Source organism: Drosophila elegans, unplaced genomic scaffold (assembly GCF_018152505.1).
Source record: "Drosophila elegans isolate 14027-0461.03 unplaced genomic scaffold, ASM1815250v1 contig_814, whole genome shotgun sequence".
Taxonomy (NCBI): Eukaryota; Metazoa; Arthropoda; class Insecta; order Diptera; family Drosophilidae; genus Drosophila; species Drosophila elegans.
In genome coordinates this window covers 5,339,154-5,356,784 of record NW_024546167.1, presented here as the reverse complement: position 1 = coordinate 5,356,784, position 17,631 = coordinate 5,339,154, and the positions used below count along the sequence as shown (strand labels likewise).

Below are 17,631 nucleotides of genomic sequence, written 5' to 3'. Positions count from 1 at the left end.
GTTTTCTTACCTAGTCAATTCTTTGATTTATATATCTCAGTTCATCTATGAAGACTAAAAAATATTTTACTTCTCAAAAGAAAGTTTTTTATGCAATATTGCATATTAGTTTAGCCTTTGACAATTTATTGTAGTTTAGTTTATTTAAGGGTCAACAATTTTATCAATTCGCCTACAACCTTAACATTAATACTATTTCCCAGCAGGCGATACTTTTGTCGATTTGTTGTCTCTGCGGGAAACTCAAATTCTTCGGGAAAACTCATCAAACGGGCCACTTCGCGAGGTGTGAAATAGCGCAGATTCACTTGATGCAAGAGATCCAATCGCTGCTGCAAGACCTCCTCCGATTTCCCGGTTTCCTTATTACTCTCGTCGATTTCCCTAACCAGCTCGAAGATCCGATGGGATTCCGCCTCTGACAAGGGTGTAAATGCAGATCCCGTGCCCTCGGTATAGTGCGTGTAGCCCTTTGTAAAGCACATGGATCTACTTTGCGTGGGATGAATTATGTCCATGACCAGAACCCTTTTGGTTAAAACATCATCGGGCACTAGGAAATCGGAAGTTACATTTTTGTCCAAGATCTGAGATATTTGGGAGAGGGTCTGATCCCCCGTCTTGTACCCTGGCATTTCCTCCAAGATCTTGCCGCCAGCAAATGGAAAATCCTGATTTTTGCGGGCAATGCAATAGTAGCGATATCGGGTATTTGGAACATTAAATTGTGTGGGCGTCAGTATGAACTCCCGCCAATGGAATTCCGCCTTCTCCAGAGCCTCAATAAACTGATTCCTCGCCTGCGAGCTCTCGAATCCCTTGACGTTTTCCATGAGGATGTACTCTAAGTCCTTGCACTCCGGAATGAGCGCACAAAGGTGAGTAAGTGCGTCCGACCGCTTGTCCTCCGTGTCCCTTTGCAATCCTTGGCGAGTGTGGGGCTGGCAGGGCGGGGACATCAGCAGCAGGTTGGCCTGCAGTTTCGCCACTTCTTTTGCACTCAGACTCTGGATATTCCTGGTTTTTACGACATTACTGCCGTAATTATGCACATAAACAGCATTGGCCACAGTGTTCACATCCATGGCGGCCACAACTTCACCTTCGAGCTGCGCATCTGATGACGAATTTTTTAGTTGTATATTTTACTTAAGTTGTCCAACTCACATTTAAATGCATAATGCATGCCGCCAATGCCGCTGAACAGTTCTAAAACCCGAAATCCCATTTCAAATAATTACTTTTGTTTACAAACTACACGTTTCGGCTTAACCGTTTACCAACACTGCGGTCAACATCTGGTTGACCGCGTTTCGGTGTGAATGCGTTTAGGAAGAAGAAGAGTATCAACACGTGCCGCTTACATTTGTTTAACTTTTCTCAATTTAACGCAAAATGATTAAAATTAAGCGAAAACCAGCACCTCCGCCGGTTGAGCAGGACTCGGACAGTGATTCCAGCATTGAGGCAGAGGAGCCGCAGGATGTGGATATCCAGGAGGGGCCAGTCACCGACAGCAGCGATGAGGAAGCTGCCTCCAGCAGTAAAAAACAGCCAAAAAAGCAGGAGCCTGTTGAGGATGTAGACGAAGATGAGGACGATGACGACGAGGAGGACGACGAAGAGGACGACGATGATGACAAGAAGACACGCATTCCGGTCTTGAATCCGCTCAGCCTGATGCGCAACAAGGAGCAGCGTTTGGCCCTCTACAAAAAGATGAAGAAGGAGAAGCACAAGAAAAAGATGCAGGAGCGACGTGCCCGCCGCAAGGCAGGAGTCCCTGCCAATCCGGGCCACACCATAGAGAGCCTGCGCGAGAAAGACCAGACAGAGGTGGCCAATCTCAAAGACTCCGACAACGAGGAGCTGCAAAAGGAGCTGGAACTGGACGATTTTAGCTCGTACTTCGAGCGCTCCTACGAGCCCAAGGTGCTGATCACATTCGCTGACAATCCGGTGACCAAGACGCGCAAATTTGGGCTTGAACTGTCGCGCATATTCCCCAATGCTCTGGTGAAGATCAGGAACAAGTCGTCGGTGAAAAAGATCTGCAAGAGCGCAGAGCGCGAGGAGTTCACAGACGTGGTGATCATCAACGAGGATCGCAGGAAGCCGAATGGCCTGCTGGTCATCCACCTGCCCAACGGCCCCACTGCACACTTCAAGCTGTCCAACGTGAAGCTCACCTCGGACATAAAGCGCGACCACAAGGAGATAACCAAGCACAGGCCGGAGGTGATCCTGACCAACTTTACCACCCGTTTGGGTCTGACAGTGGGCCGCATGTTGGGCGCCCTGTTTCACCACGATCCAGAGTTCCGTGGTCGTCGTGCCGTTACGTTCCACAACCAGCGAGATTACATCTTCTTCCGCCACCACCGCTACGAGTTCACCAAGGAGGGCAAGCGCGTAAAGCTGCGCGAACTGGGGCCGCGTTTCACCCTGAAACTGCGCTCCCTGCAGGAGGGTACCTTCGACAGCAAGACCGGCGACTACGCCTGGATCATCAGCAACAAGCGACACGCCATGGAGTCCCGACGACGCTTCTTCCTCTAGTTGTATTTCGGGGCATTGTATTTAGGTATAGAGAGCTTAATAAACCAACTGATAATACAAACATAATAGCGCATTTGAATAGAGAAGATGATAACCATTAGCGACCGCCAGATTATTTTGTCGGGGATAAAATAAAATACAAATTGCTTAGCCTAATAAATGTGCAACACTCAACAGTTAACCAATTGGCACACCACGAGACGACCGTGCTCCACCAGCAGCTACATGGTGGGGCACTGGGGACCGGGACCGCCGGCGGCTACGGCCGACGCGGGATCGCCGAAGGGCAGGTCGCCGCCCGTCTCGGCCAGAATCTCTGCCGGCGGCTGGCCGTAGTCTTGCAGTTTGCGCATGTCGTCCAGCACCACGCGGAACTTCTCGCGCTTCACGGCGGCCGAATCGTCGGCCTTCTCGCTCTGTAAATGCCCCTCGATCACCTTGTACAGCTCCATTTGCTTCTGGTATCTGCGCATAAGCGATAATTTATAAATATGGATCTACTGGAGTTGGTTAAGCGCATACCTCTCCTTGTCCTCAGCCGAAATCTTGGCGTCGTTCTCCTCGAGATACTTGGGGTACTTCTCCAGCAGCTCCCGGATGCTGGGCAGCAGGATCTCCGCCGAAAGCAGACTCTGCATCATGCCCTCCATGAATGGCAGGAACATGTTACCATCGCCTCCGCCAGCCTGCTAGGAGAGGATAAGTTTGAGGGTGTCAAGGGTATGTCAAATGAAGCGTACCCCGTCCAGGTTCAGGGAGCTAAACATGCTGGCGATATCGTTCTCGGAGGCAGGAGCGGCCAGGTCCTCGGAGCCCTCCTGCAGGCCCTTGAGCGCCTGCGAAATGCTATCGGAATACTTGGAGACATCCTCGTCCGTGGCCGAGTTCTCGCCGCTCAAGGTGAGCGCAGCTGCCTCGGCCATCTTCTTGAACCCGGCCATGATCTGGTCGGGATCCTGCGGCAGGGGCGGTATGTCGCCAGTGGGCGTGTTCGGGCCTCCGAAGAGCGTGTTCATGCGATCGGCCAGCACCTTGGCCTGCTCACTGAAAAGCGGGTTACAGGTCAGAATACAAAGTTCAATTGCCTGGATGTAATTCCCCCAGTGACTCACATGAAAAACGCATCGGGATCCTCGGAGCCCTCGGCTCCTTCGGTGGTCGCCGCATCCGAGGACGAGGCCTTCTCCTTTTTGTCGCCACCGCTTTGGTCGAAGTCCTGCAGCGCACCTGTGCAAAAAGTGGGCGACGTAGGGCGCATTATGTAAGGGTTCGGAAATGGGTCTCCAAATGAATATCCGGCTTGTACTCACTGTCCAGCAGGTCGTTTAATTCATCGCCGTTCTTCTTTTCCTCGGACATTGTGTAATTTCGGGCAGTTTTTACCTGATTTCGAGGTGGGTGGGAAATGGTAAAAAATAAAGACCGACCAAACAGTGGGACCGCACAGCTGGTCCTGGAAAATCCCAAAGTCAGCTGAACAGGTGTGGCTACACTGCGCTCTCATTTTAGTGGGGCCGTAAAACGCATAACGGCTTTTCAAAAAACTACGTAACAATGTTTCTCAAAAGATTTTTATTAAATGCTTAGAAAAACCACTGTAAGGGTGTTTGACTTGGTATCTTTCACTGAAATTACTAATAATATAATTTTATAATCAACTAAAGTTTTACTTGCTTTATTAATGTTTCCTAAAGTAATGTTTCTTAATGTAAACTTTAAACTTCTAATACAACTTTAGCTAATAAAATAAATTTTAGTTTAATTTTTTTTTTATTGTATAGGTTTATTTTTACACTATATACATAAAATTTAAAATTTATAATTAAAATTTTAATTAAATAATAAGAATGGAATAGAATATAAGGATTATATTAAATAATTGTAAATTACCAGACTATACTGACTTTGTAGGTTTTTTTTTGTCATTGAAACTTTAATAAGACATGAATTTAAACAACCACTAGTGAAAAGTAAATTTCATGGCATAATCATAGCTCAACTAAAAAAGTTTATAAAATAAATCGCATCTAGACTGGAGAAATTTATAGCTAATTGATACCTTAACAGAAATAGTTAACTTCGTTTTAGCAGGAAGCACTTAAATATCCCTCTTGCCGAACAAAATGAGACAATCCAAGGACATTAGTCGAAGATTATCTAAAATAATCACCCAAAATATTTACGCTTGTTCTGCGGAACTCTCAGCCAATCTCCCCGGGAATCGCACCTTGCTGTGCGTGGACGGAGATCGGCGACCAAACTGCGACCAGAACCCAAACCGCACATAGTGAGTGGTGCTGGGTCGCAAATTCCATCAAGGTCACGGCGCGATGCTGATGCGCGACCAATTCCGAAACCAGAACGTTACACCCATGGTCGGGACACATGGATTTTTCAGTAGGGAGTCCACTCCCGCCCGAAGGTCACCTCTCCGGAGGAACCCCGCTTGGTTTTTCGATTCCTCTCATATGGTCAATTGGCTGGACTGGGCTGTTTGCGACTCTAACCGCACGGTTTACCAAAAGAGCAAGACGAATCTTCGATTCGGTACGCCCACGCAGCGAAGTATTGTGGTAAATTTGTGTTTTCTTCTCACATTTGGGGCGGAGTTTTCGACATTCCCGTTCCCGGTTCCCGGTTCCTAAAAATGCCCAGCATGGGCGGAGCTTCGGCTGAAATAATGCATAATTTGGTGTTTTATTTGCGACTTAGGGTGGGACAAACCGCCCGAAACTCGTACATTTCCTATAGAACTATGGAAATTGTATTTTTTCAAGGGATGTAATCCGTTTTCTTTCACTTTTAGGTACTCTTACTCCTTTAACACGTTTCCCTAAAAAAGGGCAAAATTAGTGTTAAACTTCTCTTTATATGCAAAACAACAAAAATATCGTTCAACTTAAAATTACCAGGAACCTAAAGAGTTCAGTAAAGTCAAGACAACCGTCAAAAAGTCAAAAACAAAAGTCGAAAACGTAAAAACCCTTTTGCTGGCTTAAACAACAGAATTGGTTCACACTCACACCCGATCGCAATAAAACAAGACTCGCTCTTTTTTGACATAATTTTTAATGCACAATTGGTTGGCCATAAAGTTGTTTATTTGGATATAATCGGTTGCTGGATTTCGGGCTTACCTGTATACTTCTTCCCTCTTCCCCAGAAGAGTGCTAGAACGGAACCCAAAATGCACATCCGAACCGTCATAAAATGGACATCAGCACATCCTCACTAGCAATTCACTTCCTCCCTGCAGGACGAACACATTTTTCGGGAACTTTGCGAGGATTTAATGTATAACCTTTCCACATATTGGCTGCAATTTCACGGTCGCTGATTGCAACGTTATTTTTTCGACTTTTCCGCATCCTTCCAGCGAAAGAGGCGCGATTTTACGATCCACTGATCAGACCATAATGGATTCCGCGATTGTTCCGTAATGGCAATGATTGAGGTTTTATATCCACATCACAGAGGTTGTAGTTTGTGGCGTGTGTCCTCAAATAGTATTTATGGTAATAAAAGAATAACGTTATAAATATTTAAATAATACTATTTGTTTATCAAGTGATAGTCTTATTTCTAAATATCAGTTGGGAAATACAGTTTTTTAAATCTAAAATTTTCAGCATTTCTACACACAGAAAACCAATTGCATTTAATTTATTAATTTCTTGGTGTACTTTACTGATTAATATAGTTTTTTGAATGGGTATGGAGTAAACTCTTTCACAAAGTGGTTATTGAATTGAAAATGGGTTTAAAATCAATTTAAGTTATGTTTTTTTATAATTTCAGCAAACCAGTGCATTAATTTCAATGTAATCTCTATAAGTTTTTGTATGGTGGTTCCTATTTTTTGAAAAATATTTAATGACCTGTATTTAATTCAAATAAATTTTATTTAAATAATGAATTATTTATTATTATGATTATATTTATTATACGGTCAATATAGGCTCTTAATAAACAAATATTTATAGAAAATATATTTCTAGGTACAACTGGATGTTAGTTTGTCAATGCTATTCATATATTTTTATCTTTCTGATCCTGTCGATCGCGTTATCTTTTGATATTTGGGCCATAGTAAATGCGATTACAAGGCTGGCAGACTTTCCTGGAAAACTCCCAGTTTTCCTTTGAAATCAGCATCCCCCAAAAAAGCGGTGAAGACAACTGGTCGCAGCTTCCCAAAAGATGCAATACCAGCTTCAGTTTCCATCCACATCCACATCCACATCCTCCATTGCGCAATGGGGCGAGCTCTTCATGCTCTGACACCCATCGCTCTCCATCAAAGTGCCCATGCAAATGAGCCCCTGCGTCTGTCGCTGTTTTTTTTTGTTTTTTTTTTTGTTTTGTCCGGGGATTGGGGCGGAGGGTCGTCTGCTCCAGATGATGTGGGTTGATGTGACTGCCCCTGGTCGCTGTTCTGTTTGATTAAGCGGAAATTAAGTGTGCGTTTCGGTTGCAGCCTCCCAATTCGCCATGCCCTGCCTTTTTATCGTGAACCGCTAACCGCTGCACATATTTTTTATGTTCCTCGATCGATTTGGTGTGTCACAATTTGTGGAAAGTTGCTGGTGCGACCTCTGTTTAAATGCTTCTTATTAAAGTAGTTAAGAAATTACCCCTAATGAGACCAATCTCATTATAAAGAGAGAGAGCTATCGTTTGCTTAGAATGCAAAAAGGCTTTTTATGCTGTTGAAAACCAACATTTTTAAACCCTTCTGTTATTTTAAGGGGCTACTGAAATTCCTCTCATGCTGCTGGGTAATATAAATTATTTGTTTAAATGAATAAATGAATAATATAAATTATTTGTTTATCAAGACTATTTAGGAAACACTCTTACTTAAGACTTGTTAAGAAATTAATCCGGCTGAAAACGGGATGTTGATTAAAATGTTTAAGATCTCAATTTAATTATTTATTGCAAGCTTATAATATTTTCAATAGAAACAAATATGAACTCGGCCTGAAAATAAGTTAATAAGCTAATTTATTAAATTGAAAATCAAATTTATTATATAAATAAATAAATATAAAGCTTACATTTTGGCCATAAGCAATTGGTACTTGGTTCACATCCTCAGTAATTTAAATCTGAAGACTCTTGCGGACTAATGTATTAATAATCACAGGCTCTGGAAATCATTTTCCATTTGCAATGCATTTTTGAAAAGAAAACGCAGCCCAGGGCCAGTGATTAATGAAACAATTGAATAATTTTATTTAAATTCGCATATATCCGATGCGAGCCGTGGCTAATGGACAAACGCCGCCGAAGATCCCCAAGTCCAAGCCCGAGCACAGAATCCAAAGAAAGAGTCGAGATGTGAGAAAAACGGCACCTACTTTGTGGACTCTACTCCAAGAAAACTAATGATGTTGGTTGGATAGACTCGTAATCGAATGTGTGCTCGATCCACGATCGATGCTGATCGACTACAAAGCAGAGCAATTACAAATCGGAGAACTGGACAACAGGTTGCTGGCTGATGGATGGAGGAGGAGATTGGGATTGGGATGGGAAATGTTTATAGCGATGGAGAAGGAGATGGAACCACTCGGCGGACCCGGCCGGAAAACAAATTAATCTTGTTGACGTCGCGGCCTCGTCACTTTCTTCGGCAGGTCGACGAGGGCCCAGGTGTTCGATCTCGACCTGATGCTGATCTGGCGATCTGCTGTTGGACAACGATGGGTTGCGCCTACCTTTGCGCCTTCTGTTTAATGATCAATTTGTTGGCCTCCGTCTCAGATGTGTGCCGACAGCGTTTAGCAGTCGATTGGCCGGGATTTTGTTTTGTTTGGCCTCCTCAGCTCCGTTTGTTGTGGCTCAGGCTAATGAGTTTCTCGAAAGTGGGTGTAAGTGGCAGGGGCTCCCCTTTTGCCCCTGGGACAAGGAAGCACTCCTTCGGGCACAATCCCACATGACCTGCTAAATTTACGCCCAGACTGTGTGACGTCTAAATACACAGGGAAAAAATCAGTTTTAAATCATTACAGTGTTAACAGAGTTTAGTTTAAGACAACACTTTAATTATAAATTTTAAATTCTTTTAAATTTTAATTTCTTTTTATAGTAACAAAGGGCCTTTAGTAAGTACGTTTTCAGTTTTATATGATAAATTCTCCCCAATTTTAGATACCCTAAGATCTTTTCAAAACAATTTATAAGCCTTAACTTGAGAATTTTAATATATATTTTATATAAAAAAATAAAATGTATAAGCATAAATCAATTTTTTATTAAATTCTGAATAAATTTTATTTTGATGCCTAAAATGTTTAGGAATAGGAATAAAGAAGGAGAGCGCAAAACTAGCGTTTCTAAATATCAATTTTTAATTATTCAAAAAACAAAATCAACCAAGTTTGCGCTTTATTAACAACCAACTTTAAATAAATTTTAAATAAATTTTTAATCAATATAAAATTCTAAACTGCACTTTAACGATTGATTGTGAGTAACCTCCTCTTGTGCATACTGCCAGTACTCGTACTCCCTGCAAAATATGCTTTTAGCTGAATATGCAAAATTATAGAACACCGTAAAGTGTTTTTCCCTGAGTGCATGACGAATGTCGTGCGGTCGGAGTGCCAAAACCATACGATTGTGGGCAGGGGCTCGAAGTTCCTCCGATCAAGCCATATGAAAGATGCTAATTTGCAGACAAAGCAATTCGGCGGAAGCCACCTCGCGACCCACAAACAACTAATGCCTTCAATTAGCCCGGCTAAACTGCTACCAAGAGCAAGGGTTAATCGCCCGGAGATCGGGAAAGGCCCTCGTCCTCGGCCTTCCGCCCCCTTTTTACGGTGGGCGGGGGCTGCGTTAAGCCGCAGCATTTTCTTTTTTTTTTTTTTTTTTGTGGCCCAGACTACCTGGGATTCCTTGGCCCGGTTTAACGTGTCCCACCCAAAAATGCCATGGCAAATCGTTTACAAATGTTGATCAATAAAACGTCGGACTGTAATGCGATTATCCGCTATAATCGTGCGATCAACACTCGAGAACTTTTCCCAAATATTTGAAAAAGTCAACTGGCGATCCGCGGGATCCAGGATTCAGAATGCAGGATGCTGGATGGCCAGGATCCAGGGCCTAAGCTGGTGCGACTTTCCCTCTAATCTCGCACTTTGCCGCTATTTGTTTGCATGCTTTAGCGGGGATTTCGATTTACAATCGCTCCGGAGAAAAACTCAGCTCCGGAGATTCAGAGGGCTGGTTTTTGGGATGGGCCGTGACCAGGGAGCCTCTGTTGGGACTCGTATTTACTAAAACTAACTGCGGATTAGCAAAAAGTCAATCGCCGCCTGCCAGTCTGTCGAACGAGTGGAAATATTTGAGGATCAACGCAGAACCGGAGGATCAATAGTAGACTTAAGCAGTGAGCCAGGAGGAAAATAAAACTAATGGTCGCTTAAAATTTTGTTCTTTCTAAATTGTTTCACTCTTAATGATGGATATTTAATAAAACTTAAGTTAAGCCTTATCTATATGAATCTTAATTTGACTTACACTATCCAAGGAATACAGTATACCTATGTATAACGGGTATAAAAACTAAAGAATATATTCGATAACTTATGTGGTTGTCATTATAACATAACTAAATACGGGAAATATAAATGTTATAATTTCAAAATTATATACAAGAATTATATTTAATATGCTTGAATATTTATGGGTTTATATACAATAAATCTTAATTATTAAAAAATATTAATTAAAATTAAGTTTAACAGATTACTGAAATGTAAAATTATTAAATATGTAAAAAATAAAACCCTTCATTGGTATTCACTAAACTTAATTTTCGTTGTAGTTTGAATACAAAAAAAAAGGTAACTAAGGATAATAGATGATGCTTTTAGACATGGCATGCCATGGTACGTTAGGATGCTCTGTCCAGAAATTCCTAATTTCTAGAAATCATGGCTCTAAATAGTTCATTATCTAAGCATCCCGTAGGGCGTTCTACGAGAAGGGCCTTCTGTGGGCTGTGGGCATGGAAATTCGATGCACACCACAGCATCCAACGGAGCAGCAACAATAACAATCGCAGAGGGACTGATAAAGACATTAGGCGCAGGGAACGTGAAACAATCAAGGCCGTTCCAATGTGTGACAACAGACCGCATTACGTCCGGCCAAAGCGAATCGATTGCCAAACACAAACAGCAGCGGAAATCGAGAGGAGAACAGTTGGGAGAAATACGTTAAAATGCCGTCGACTTGGTCATACCCATCAAATAGAGAATGTTTTTAGAAAAAGAGCCCACATTAACATAAAAGGGTATACTTGATATTGTTTCGTTAAATTCTTAAATCTGAATTTCATTTTTGTTTATGACTTATATGATTGAACTTTATTACTTTTAAATGGTATCCTTTAGTCTATAGCCTGGCGAAAAAAAAACCCATTGCGAAATGTTGCATAACTTAAAATAACTTAAATCATATAAAGCCGAAGCAAAGGTCAGAGGATCAAAGCTAAAATATAAACAGACAATCTATATATTTCTGTTAAAATATATTTCCGTACTATACATTTTTCTTAAGATTTTTTTAGTTGTCCCATTTATTGTATTGTATTTATTGGTCAATTTAAAATTAAATAAATTTATATCTATAACTTTGTTGACTTTTTGTTACTTTGAATGCTTTTTAATTTAAGATACTTTAAAACACATAATGGTATATTTTAAACAGTCATAATTATTTTAAATTTGGATAACTTTTGATTATAACAGTCAAATCTGTTTGTTACAAAATGTATAAAATTGGCTAAAACCGATATCTTACAACTTTATTGTGATGATTTGCTCATTTAAATATTTAACTCATTTTTGGACAAGAGTTAAAACAAAAACTTAGATGCTGCAATAAATTAATGTTAAATATAAACTTTAAACACACATAATGGGGGTATGTAATGTTAAATTGGGGACAAATAAATTGCACAATCTATTCAATGTTGGGATCGATTATAGCGGTATTTGTTTGCGTCGATTGGGCACACGAGCCTCTCGAGGTAGATCCTCCAAATCAGATGCGATCCTAGGAGTTTGGAGTTTTAGTTGCGCAGGTACGAGAGCGATCCGCTGGCAAAAGTTGAAAGTTGACGATCACAAGATCACAAGGAGGATTTTCATTCATAGCACCCTGGGTGGCATCATAAAAAGTCTCTTAGCATCGCTATTCATTGCACGGATGTGTCTTCATTTTCCCGCTGGCCGATTCGTGGAATTGCGAGCGAAGCTGACTCGCAGCATTTATGGCACCAATGCCTCCTACTGCTTCCTGCATGTCAGCCAGAACCGTTCCCTGCTCTTGGGTTCGATCCTGTTGCAGGATCGCCTCTTTCGAAGCGTTGATAGCGCGAAATTAGCGTTATATGAGTGGCCTATTCAGCGTTCATTGTCTGGCTAAATTGAGAAATCAACAAGGATCGAATCGGATGGTGGGGTATTGATCGGGGGTATTGAGGCGCCTCTTCACTTCCCATTTGCCTCTCCAATTGAATGTCTAGAGCTGACAGTTTACAATCAAGGTCACCGGCTCAAGGTCGTCGGGGTTTTTGCTATCCTGCCAGGCGACAAATGTCCTCGCTCCTCACTGGGTACTCCGAACTCCTCCCGTTGGGTTTGCTTAACCAAACTCCCAACGGGCAGCCACACCGAGCAGTAGAAACCTAAGTCTTTGTTGGTTTGCGGCCTCCGTTGTCCTTGCTCGGATCTGTTATGGATCTGCGTCTGGAGGATGTGCATTCGTTACGTTACGTTTCTCTGGGCCAATTTCCTCGCTGGCGTTCCGACCGGGGTCCATCATTAATTCTCCCAACACTTGGCGCTCTCTATTGTTCGGCGGCTCGTTGTTATCCCGCTCAGCGCTTTCTTTTCCAGCGGTTTTGCTTAACTTCTTTTTGAGAGCCTCTGTTGCGTGAAATTCCACAATTAATCAAACTCACGGGCAGCCCATAGAACAGGGTCGCAACGATGCCATCACCTTGAGCACCGGAGCATAATGGTTTCAAAAGCGTGACAAGGATATGCCTATGGTTGGGACTTTTTTTTTAACCCTAACGCTGAACGGTTAATTGGAAACTAACTAAACACGATTAATCAACATAAGATGATACAAATTCTTAGCTTTTTGTTAAATAATAGTACGATCGTAGTAATTTAGTATTTTGATCCACAATTACCCTATAATTTTCATTCACAAGGTATTTCATAAGGTGTTAGAAAATTAAATATATTATGTTAATACTTTTTTAGGCACAACAATTTTGAATTATAACTTGTAAGCTCCGGTTCCGTTTTCTATCTTTAACTGTCAGAAAAGTGTCTGCTTTCGTACCTATATAACTTAAAAACCCTAATGAGGTATCAATAAAGGATATAATACGCTTGTAAAGAGTGTTAAATGCGTACTCGATTGCATTATGAGTGCCAGTGAATATCTAATTTGATTTCCGGGTTCGAGTGGAACCCCAAAGAAAATCTCATATCAGTATTTACGTAAAACGAAATATTCGAACTATTTGGGTAAATCATTTCGAAAGTGACTTGCCTAGATCAAACAATGATGTCCTTATAACGAGGAATCGATAAAGGATATATTACGCTTGTAAAGTGTATAATGCGTGTTGGATTGCATTAGGTCTACCACTTAATGTTTACTGTAATTTCCGGAAACTAGTGTAACCTCCCAAGAAATACACCTTATAAAGTCAAAAATCATGTTCAGGATGGGAATGGAGTGCCAAGGAGCTTGTGTGATATTGGGGTTCCCTTCTTCTCGTATACCCCATCCCAAGTTCTCTCCCATTCTCCCCCGTTCCACATCAATTTTCGTGTTGAGACGCCCCCGGCGCCGAGTGAGATGGGTGCCCTATATACGCTTGCAAGTGGGAGCGAGAGGCCGTCGTAGAGCGGTCTGCGATTGGTCCGCGTGGTGGTTACCTGCCAAGTGGCAGTGGGATATGGCCGACGTCTGGGCCGCGGCTTCACAGAAAGGCAACGATCTTGGCCGGCGTTCGGATGGTGAAATCAGTCAGGCACAGACTGCGCAACGAGTCACACCGCATCTCGTCTTCGTCTTAAGATTCTCGTGCCCTAAGATTCTCGCTCTGAAACTAATCGGTTAGTTAGACAACACCTCGCAACGATAACTTATGACTTTGACTTTGAGTGTCAAGAAATCGTCTAGAACTTAAGTGATATTATACCAAGTGATTCACGAACTCCAAGACTGAGTTTCCGCCGGTTTTGTGCCGGGACAACTTCACGGTTCTTGGAGCTCCAGAAACTATGACCGTAACCGCCTTTGCTGCCGCCATGCACAGACCCTTCTTCAATGGATATTCTACCATGCAAGGTAAGTTGCTATAATTTGTATTTATCAGCAAGATCCTAGATGTCACTAGGTTAATAGATAGATTGGATATGAGTTCTGTTCAAGTGATCTTAGTTTTGGGTCAACTAAATTGATGAATTGTAAATGTAGTTTTTGATTGGAACCACTCTAAGCTTTGTCTTAAGGTTCAATACTCATTAAGATTTTTTAGATACAAGTTCCATTTCCTTTAAGACCTTTCCTTTATAATTTCTTTTAAAGTTTTCCAAATTTTGTAAAAAAAATAAGCCCTAATCAACTCGCGAAACTTAAAACCTTAAACCACTCTGAGCTTTGTCTTAAATTGTTAGTTCTTTATAGATCTTCTAACTTTAATTTGTCCAGACTCCTTCAGAATCGTATTAACTTTTGAGCTTTGTGTTCATATCTTTATAACTTTCTTTAATCCAGATTCATCCAGAATCGTAAGCATTTTGAGCTTTGTTCTTGAGATGACATATCTCATCAGATTTCCACCTCTCGTAGTTCCCTTAACACACTGTTTACATCCCTGCCAAAATTCTCAGTTCTCAGTTTGATCCAAGGCCGTCGGCGACTCTCTAATGGCCATTAGTTTGCTCGGCGGTAGAGTCGCGCGCCTCTGACCTTCGACCTTAGCTCCGAGTTTCCCTCTTCCCTCTTCCCGGGAAGTCAACAAAGTCGTAAATCAAGTGACACGCGCTCTGCGCTACCTAGCAAATTGGAAAAGCCTCTAAAACATTTCCATTTCGATTTCCTCCTCTGCCATTCCAGACATGAACAGCGGCCAAGGGCGCGTCAATCAACTAGGTGGAGTCTTCATCAACGGTCGTCCACTGCCCAATAACATTCGTTTGAAAATCGTCGAGATGGCCGCCGATGGCATTCGTCCCTGTGTGATCTCCCGCCAACTGCGCGTCTCCCACGGCTGCGTATCGAAGATCCTGAATCGCTATCAGGAGACAGGCTCCATCCGGCCGGGAGTGATTGGTGGCTCCAAGCCGAGGATCGCCACACCCGAAATCGAGAACCGCATTGAGGACTACAAGCGCAACAATCCCGGCATGTTCTCCTGGGAGATCCGGGAGAAGCTGATCCGCGAGGGTGTGTGCGACCGGAGCACAGCGCCCTCCGTCTCGGCCATTTCGCGCCTGGTGCGTGGTCGCGATGCTCCGCTGGACAATGATCTGTCCTCTGCCTCCGGTTCTCCCGCCGGTGGCGTTACCAAGGCCTCCAGCTCTTGCGGCTCCGATGTTTCGGGAGGTCATCACAACAACAGCAGCAACAACAAGCACTCCGATGAGGAAATCTCGGACTGCGAAAGTGAGCCGGGCATCGCCCTGAAGCGCAAGCAACGCCGCTGCCGGACCACCTTCTCGGCCTCCCAGTTGGATGAGCTGGAGCGCGCCTTTGAGCGCACCCAGTATCCGGACATCTATACCCGCGAGGAGCTGGCCCAGCGCACCAATCTCACGGAGGCCCGCATCCAGGTGTGGTTTAGCAATCGGCGGGCTCGTCTCCGCAAGCAGCACACCTCCGTATCGGCCGGTGCCCCTGGCGGTATGGCCTCTGTTAGCCATGTGCCCACTGCCACCTCGTCGCTGCCAAGTGTGGTATCCAGTGTTCCCAGCATGGCGCCGCTGGCCATGATGCCCGGCTCCCTGGACGCCGCTGGCTCTGTGTACCAGCAGCAGTACGATTTCTACGGCAGTGCTGCCAATATTTCCGTGGCCACCGCCGCCGCCACCACGACCATGGGCGGCAGCAATCTCTCGCCGGGAATCACAACCACGCCGCCGCATCATCATCAGTTCTACAATCCGAATGGCAGCACGGCCAGCTATCTGATGGCGGGCGAGAGTGGACATAGCACCACACCCACCGGGAACATCATTGTGTCCGGCTATGAAACGCAGTTGGGCTCTGTCTACGGAACGGAGACGGAAACCCACCAGACGACCATGCCGCGCAACGAGAGTCCCAACGAGTCGGTGTCCTCCGCCTTTGGCCAGCTGCCGCCCACGCCCAACAGCCTGTCGGCGGTGGTGGGTAATGGCGGAGTGACCTCCAGTGGGGGCAGCTCGGGAGCCGATCCCTCGCAGTCGCTGGCCAATGCCAGTGCTGGCAGTGAGGAGCTATCGGCCGGTGACCTCAAGGTGGAAACGGTGGATCTGGTGGCAGCAGCAGCGGCTGCGGCCAGTCAGTCGCAGTTGTACGGCGGCTGGAGCTCCATGCAGGCCCTGCGTCCCAATGCCCCGCTCTCGCCGGAGGACTCGCTGAACTCCACCAGTTCGACCAGCCAGGCCCTGGAGATGACCACCCACCAGATGTTCCATCCGTATCAGCATGCACCGCAGTATGCCACCTATCCACCGACGGCACCCGGACATGCTCACTCGCATCCGCATCACGGACATCCGCATGCCCATGCGCCGCATCCGCATGCACATCCACACGCGCATCCGCAATACGCGGGCGGACATCCGCACTATCCGCCACCCACTTCGTCGTCGCACTTCATGCCGCAGAACTTCAATGCCGCCGCCTTCCCATCGCCCTCGAAGGTCAACTACTCGACGATGCCGCCACAGCCGTTCTATCATTCCTGGTACTAAAATAGGATATCCATATTCCACCTCCTCCTCCAAAAGAAGCAGGAGCAGGAGCAGGAGCAGGTGTCACCAGGAACAAGCCGCCAAAGATGTAAATAGCTGGGGAGAAACATGAACACAACAACATTTCTGAGTGGGGCAGTACTGATGTTTTCCATGTGGCAAAACATCTGACAGACTCGCCCTGCCCCCCATAAAATAGTTCCAATTCGTAGAGCTAAGCCTAGTAAATAGTACCCACTAAGGTGTAGAACATAAGACATAAGACATAAGAATATAGCCTAAGTAGCAAGTGCCTTGAAAATAAATATCTATGCTAATTTATCCCGTATTCCATGGTCTTTCACTTGAAAATGCTCGCAACCATTCAGCAGCCTTGACACGCTTCTGTTCGCAGCGGGAAATGGAAAACGGAAAATGCGAAATGGGAAATCCTTCGGGCCATTAGAGCCTTTAAGTAGTTGCGCTTTCCACGGACCTAGCTGGAGATCTACAAACGGTCACCCGGGGAGAATCGTCTCGGAACTGGCGATCCAACTGTGCTGCGTGGGCTGTTTAGTTTCCGGAAAAAAAAAAGAGAAAACTGCCCAAAACGAGAAAACTCTGATGTGAGAGTGGCGAAGACAACTCCAACCAAGGTGTTAATTGCCCCCTCGATTCCATCGAACGGCTGAGTAATTGCTCTCGTTCGGACTTACCTCAAATTCACACCTCATCGCCGGGGATCAGCCCATCCTACGTGTCCGAGCAATGGCAATTGATGAAGTCATTATCCTTGAATCCTCACCTCCAGACAGCTCAGACAGCCTTAGAACTCTCTACTGGCTCTATTATTTTAATCTAGAAAGAACTTCTTTTCGCAGTTTGTTTTTCGTTTAACCAGAGAGAGAGGGAAAAGTAAATATTGACTTTGCAATCGACTTAGGAATCGGCGGGACGATAAGTTTTCCAGGTACACGAAAAGATTAGCAAAGAAAATTGCACAAAATCCGTATCTAGATCTAGTTGATTTCGTCCTTTTAAGAACCATAATCCCATAATCGCAAGATTTTCATCCTCATATCTG

At 44.2% G+C, this 17,631-nt stretch overlaps 4 protein-coding genes across 5 annotated transcripts; 2 read left to right on the top strand and 2 right to left on the bottom strand.

The window, feature by feature from the left end:
• Positions 1-124: 124 nt before the first annotated feature.
• On the bottom strand, positions 125-1,293 carry LOC108138186 (tRNA (cytosine(38)-C(5))-methyltransferase). Its single transcript, XM_017260298.2, has 2 exons — positions 1,168-1,293; positions 125-1,117 (listed from the first exon to the last, which is right to left on the bottom strand). Exons 1-2 carry the CDS (start codon positions 1,226-1,228, stop codon positions 141-143), a joined length of 1,038 nt encoding a protein of 345 aa, XP_017115787.1. The 5' UTR covers positions 1,229-1,293; the 3' UTR covers positions 125-140.
• Positions 1,294-1,316: 23 nt separating this feature from the next.
• LOC108138184 (probable ribosome production factor 1) lies at positions 1,317-2,625 on the top strand. The gene has a single exon (XM_017260297.2). It carries the CDS (start codon positions 1,396-1,398, stop codon positions 2,557-2,559), a length of 1,164 nt encoding a protein of 387 aa, XP_017115786.1. The 5' UTR covers positions 1,317-1,395; the 3' UTR covers positions 2,560-2,625.
• On the bottom strand, positions 2,560-4,018 carry LOC108138187 (peroxisomal biogenesis factor 19). 2 transcript variants are annotated; one of them, XM_017260300.2, is made up of 5 exons: positions 3,870-4,018; positions 3,672-3,786; positions 3,300-3,603; positions 3,082-3,248; positions 2,560-3,024 (listed from the first exon to the last, which is right to left on the bottom strand). In XM_017260300.2, the coding sequence occupies exons 1-5, from the start codon at positions 3,916-3,918 to the stop codon at positions 2,781-2,783; spliced, it is 879 nt and encodes a 292-aa protein (XP_017115789.1). In that variant the 5' UTR covers positions 3,919-4,018; the 3' UTR covers positions 2,560-2,780. The 2 variants fall into 2 exon arrangements, with proteins under 2 accessions (XP_017115789.1, XP_017115788.1); XM_017260299.2 differs by having other exon boundaries at positions 3,082-3,245; positions 3,870-4,017.
• Positions 4,019-13,635: 9,617 nt separating this feature from the next.
• On the top strand, positions 13,636-16,896 carry LOC108138335 (segmentation protein paired). Its single transcript, XM_017260499.2, has 2 exons — positions 13,636-13,956; positions 14,728-16,896. The coding sequence occupies exons 1-2, from the start codon at positions 13,890-13,892 to the stop codon at positions 16,566-16,568; spliced, it is 1,908 nt and encodes a 635-aa protein (XP_017115988.1). The 5' UTR covers positions 13,636-13,889; the 3' UTR covers positions 16,569-16,896.
• Positions 16,897-17,631: the final 735 nt, after the last annotated feature.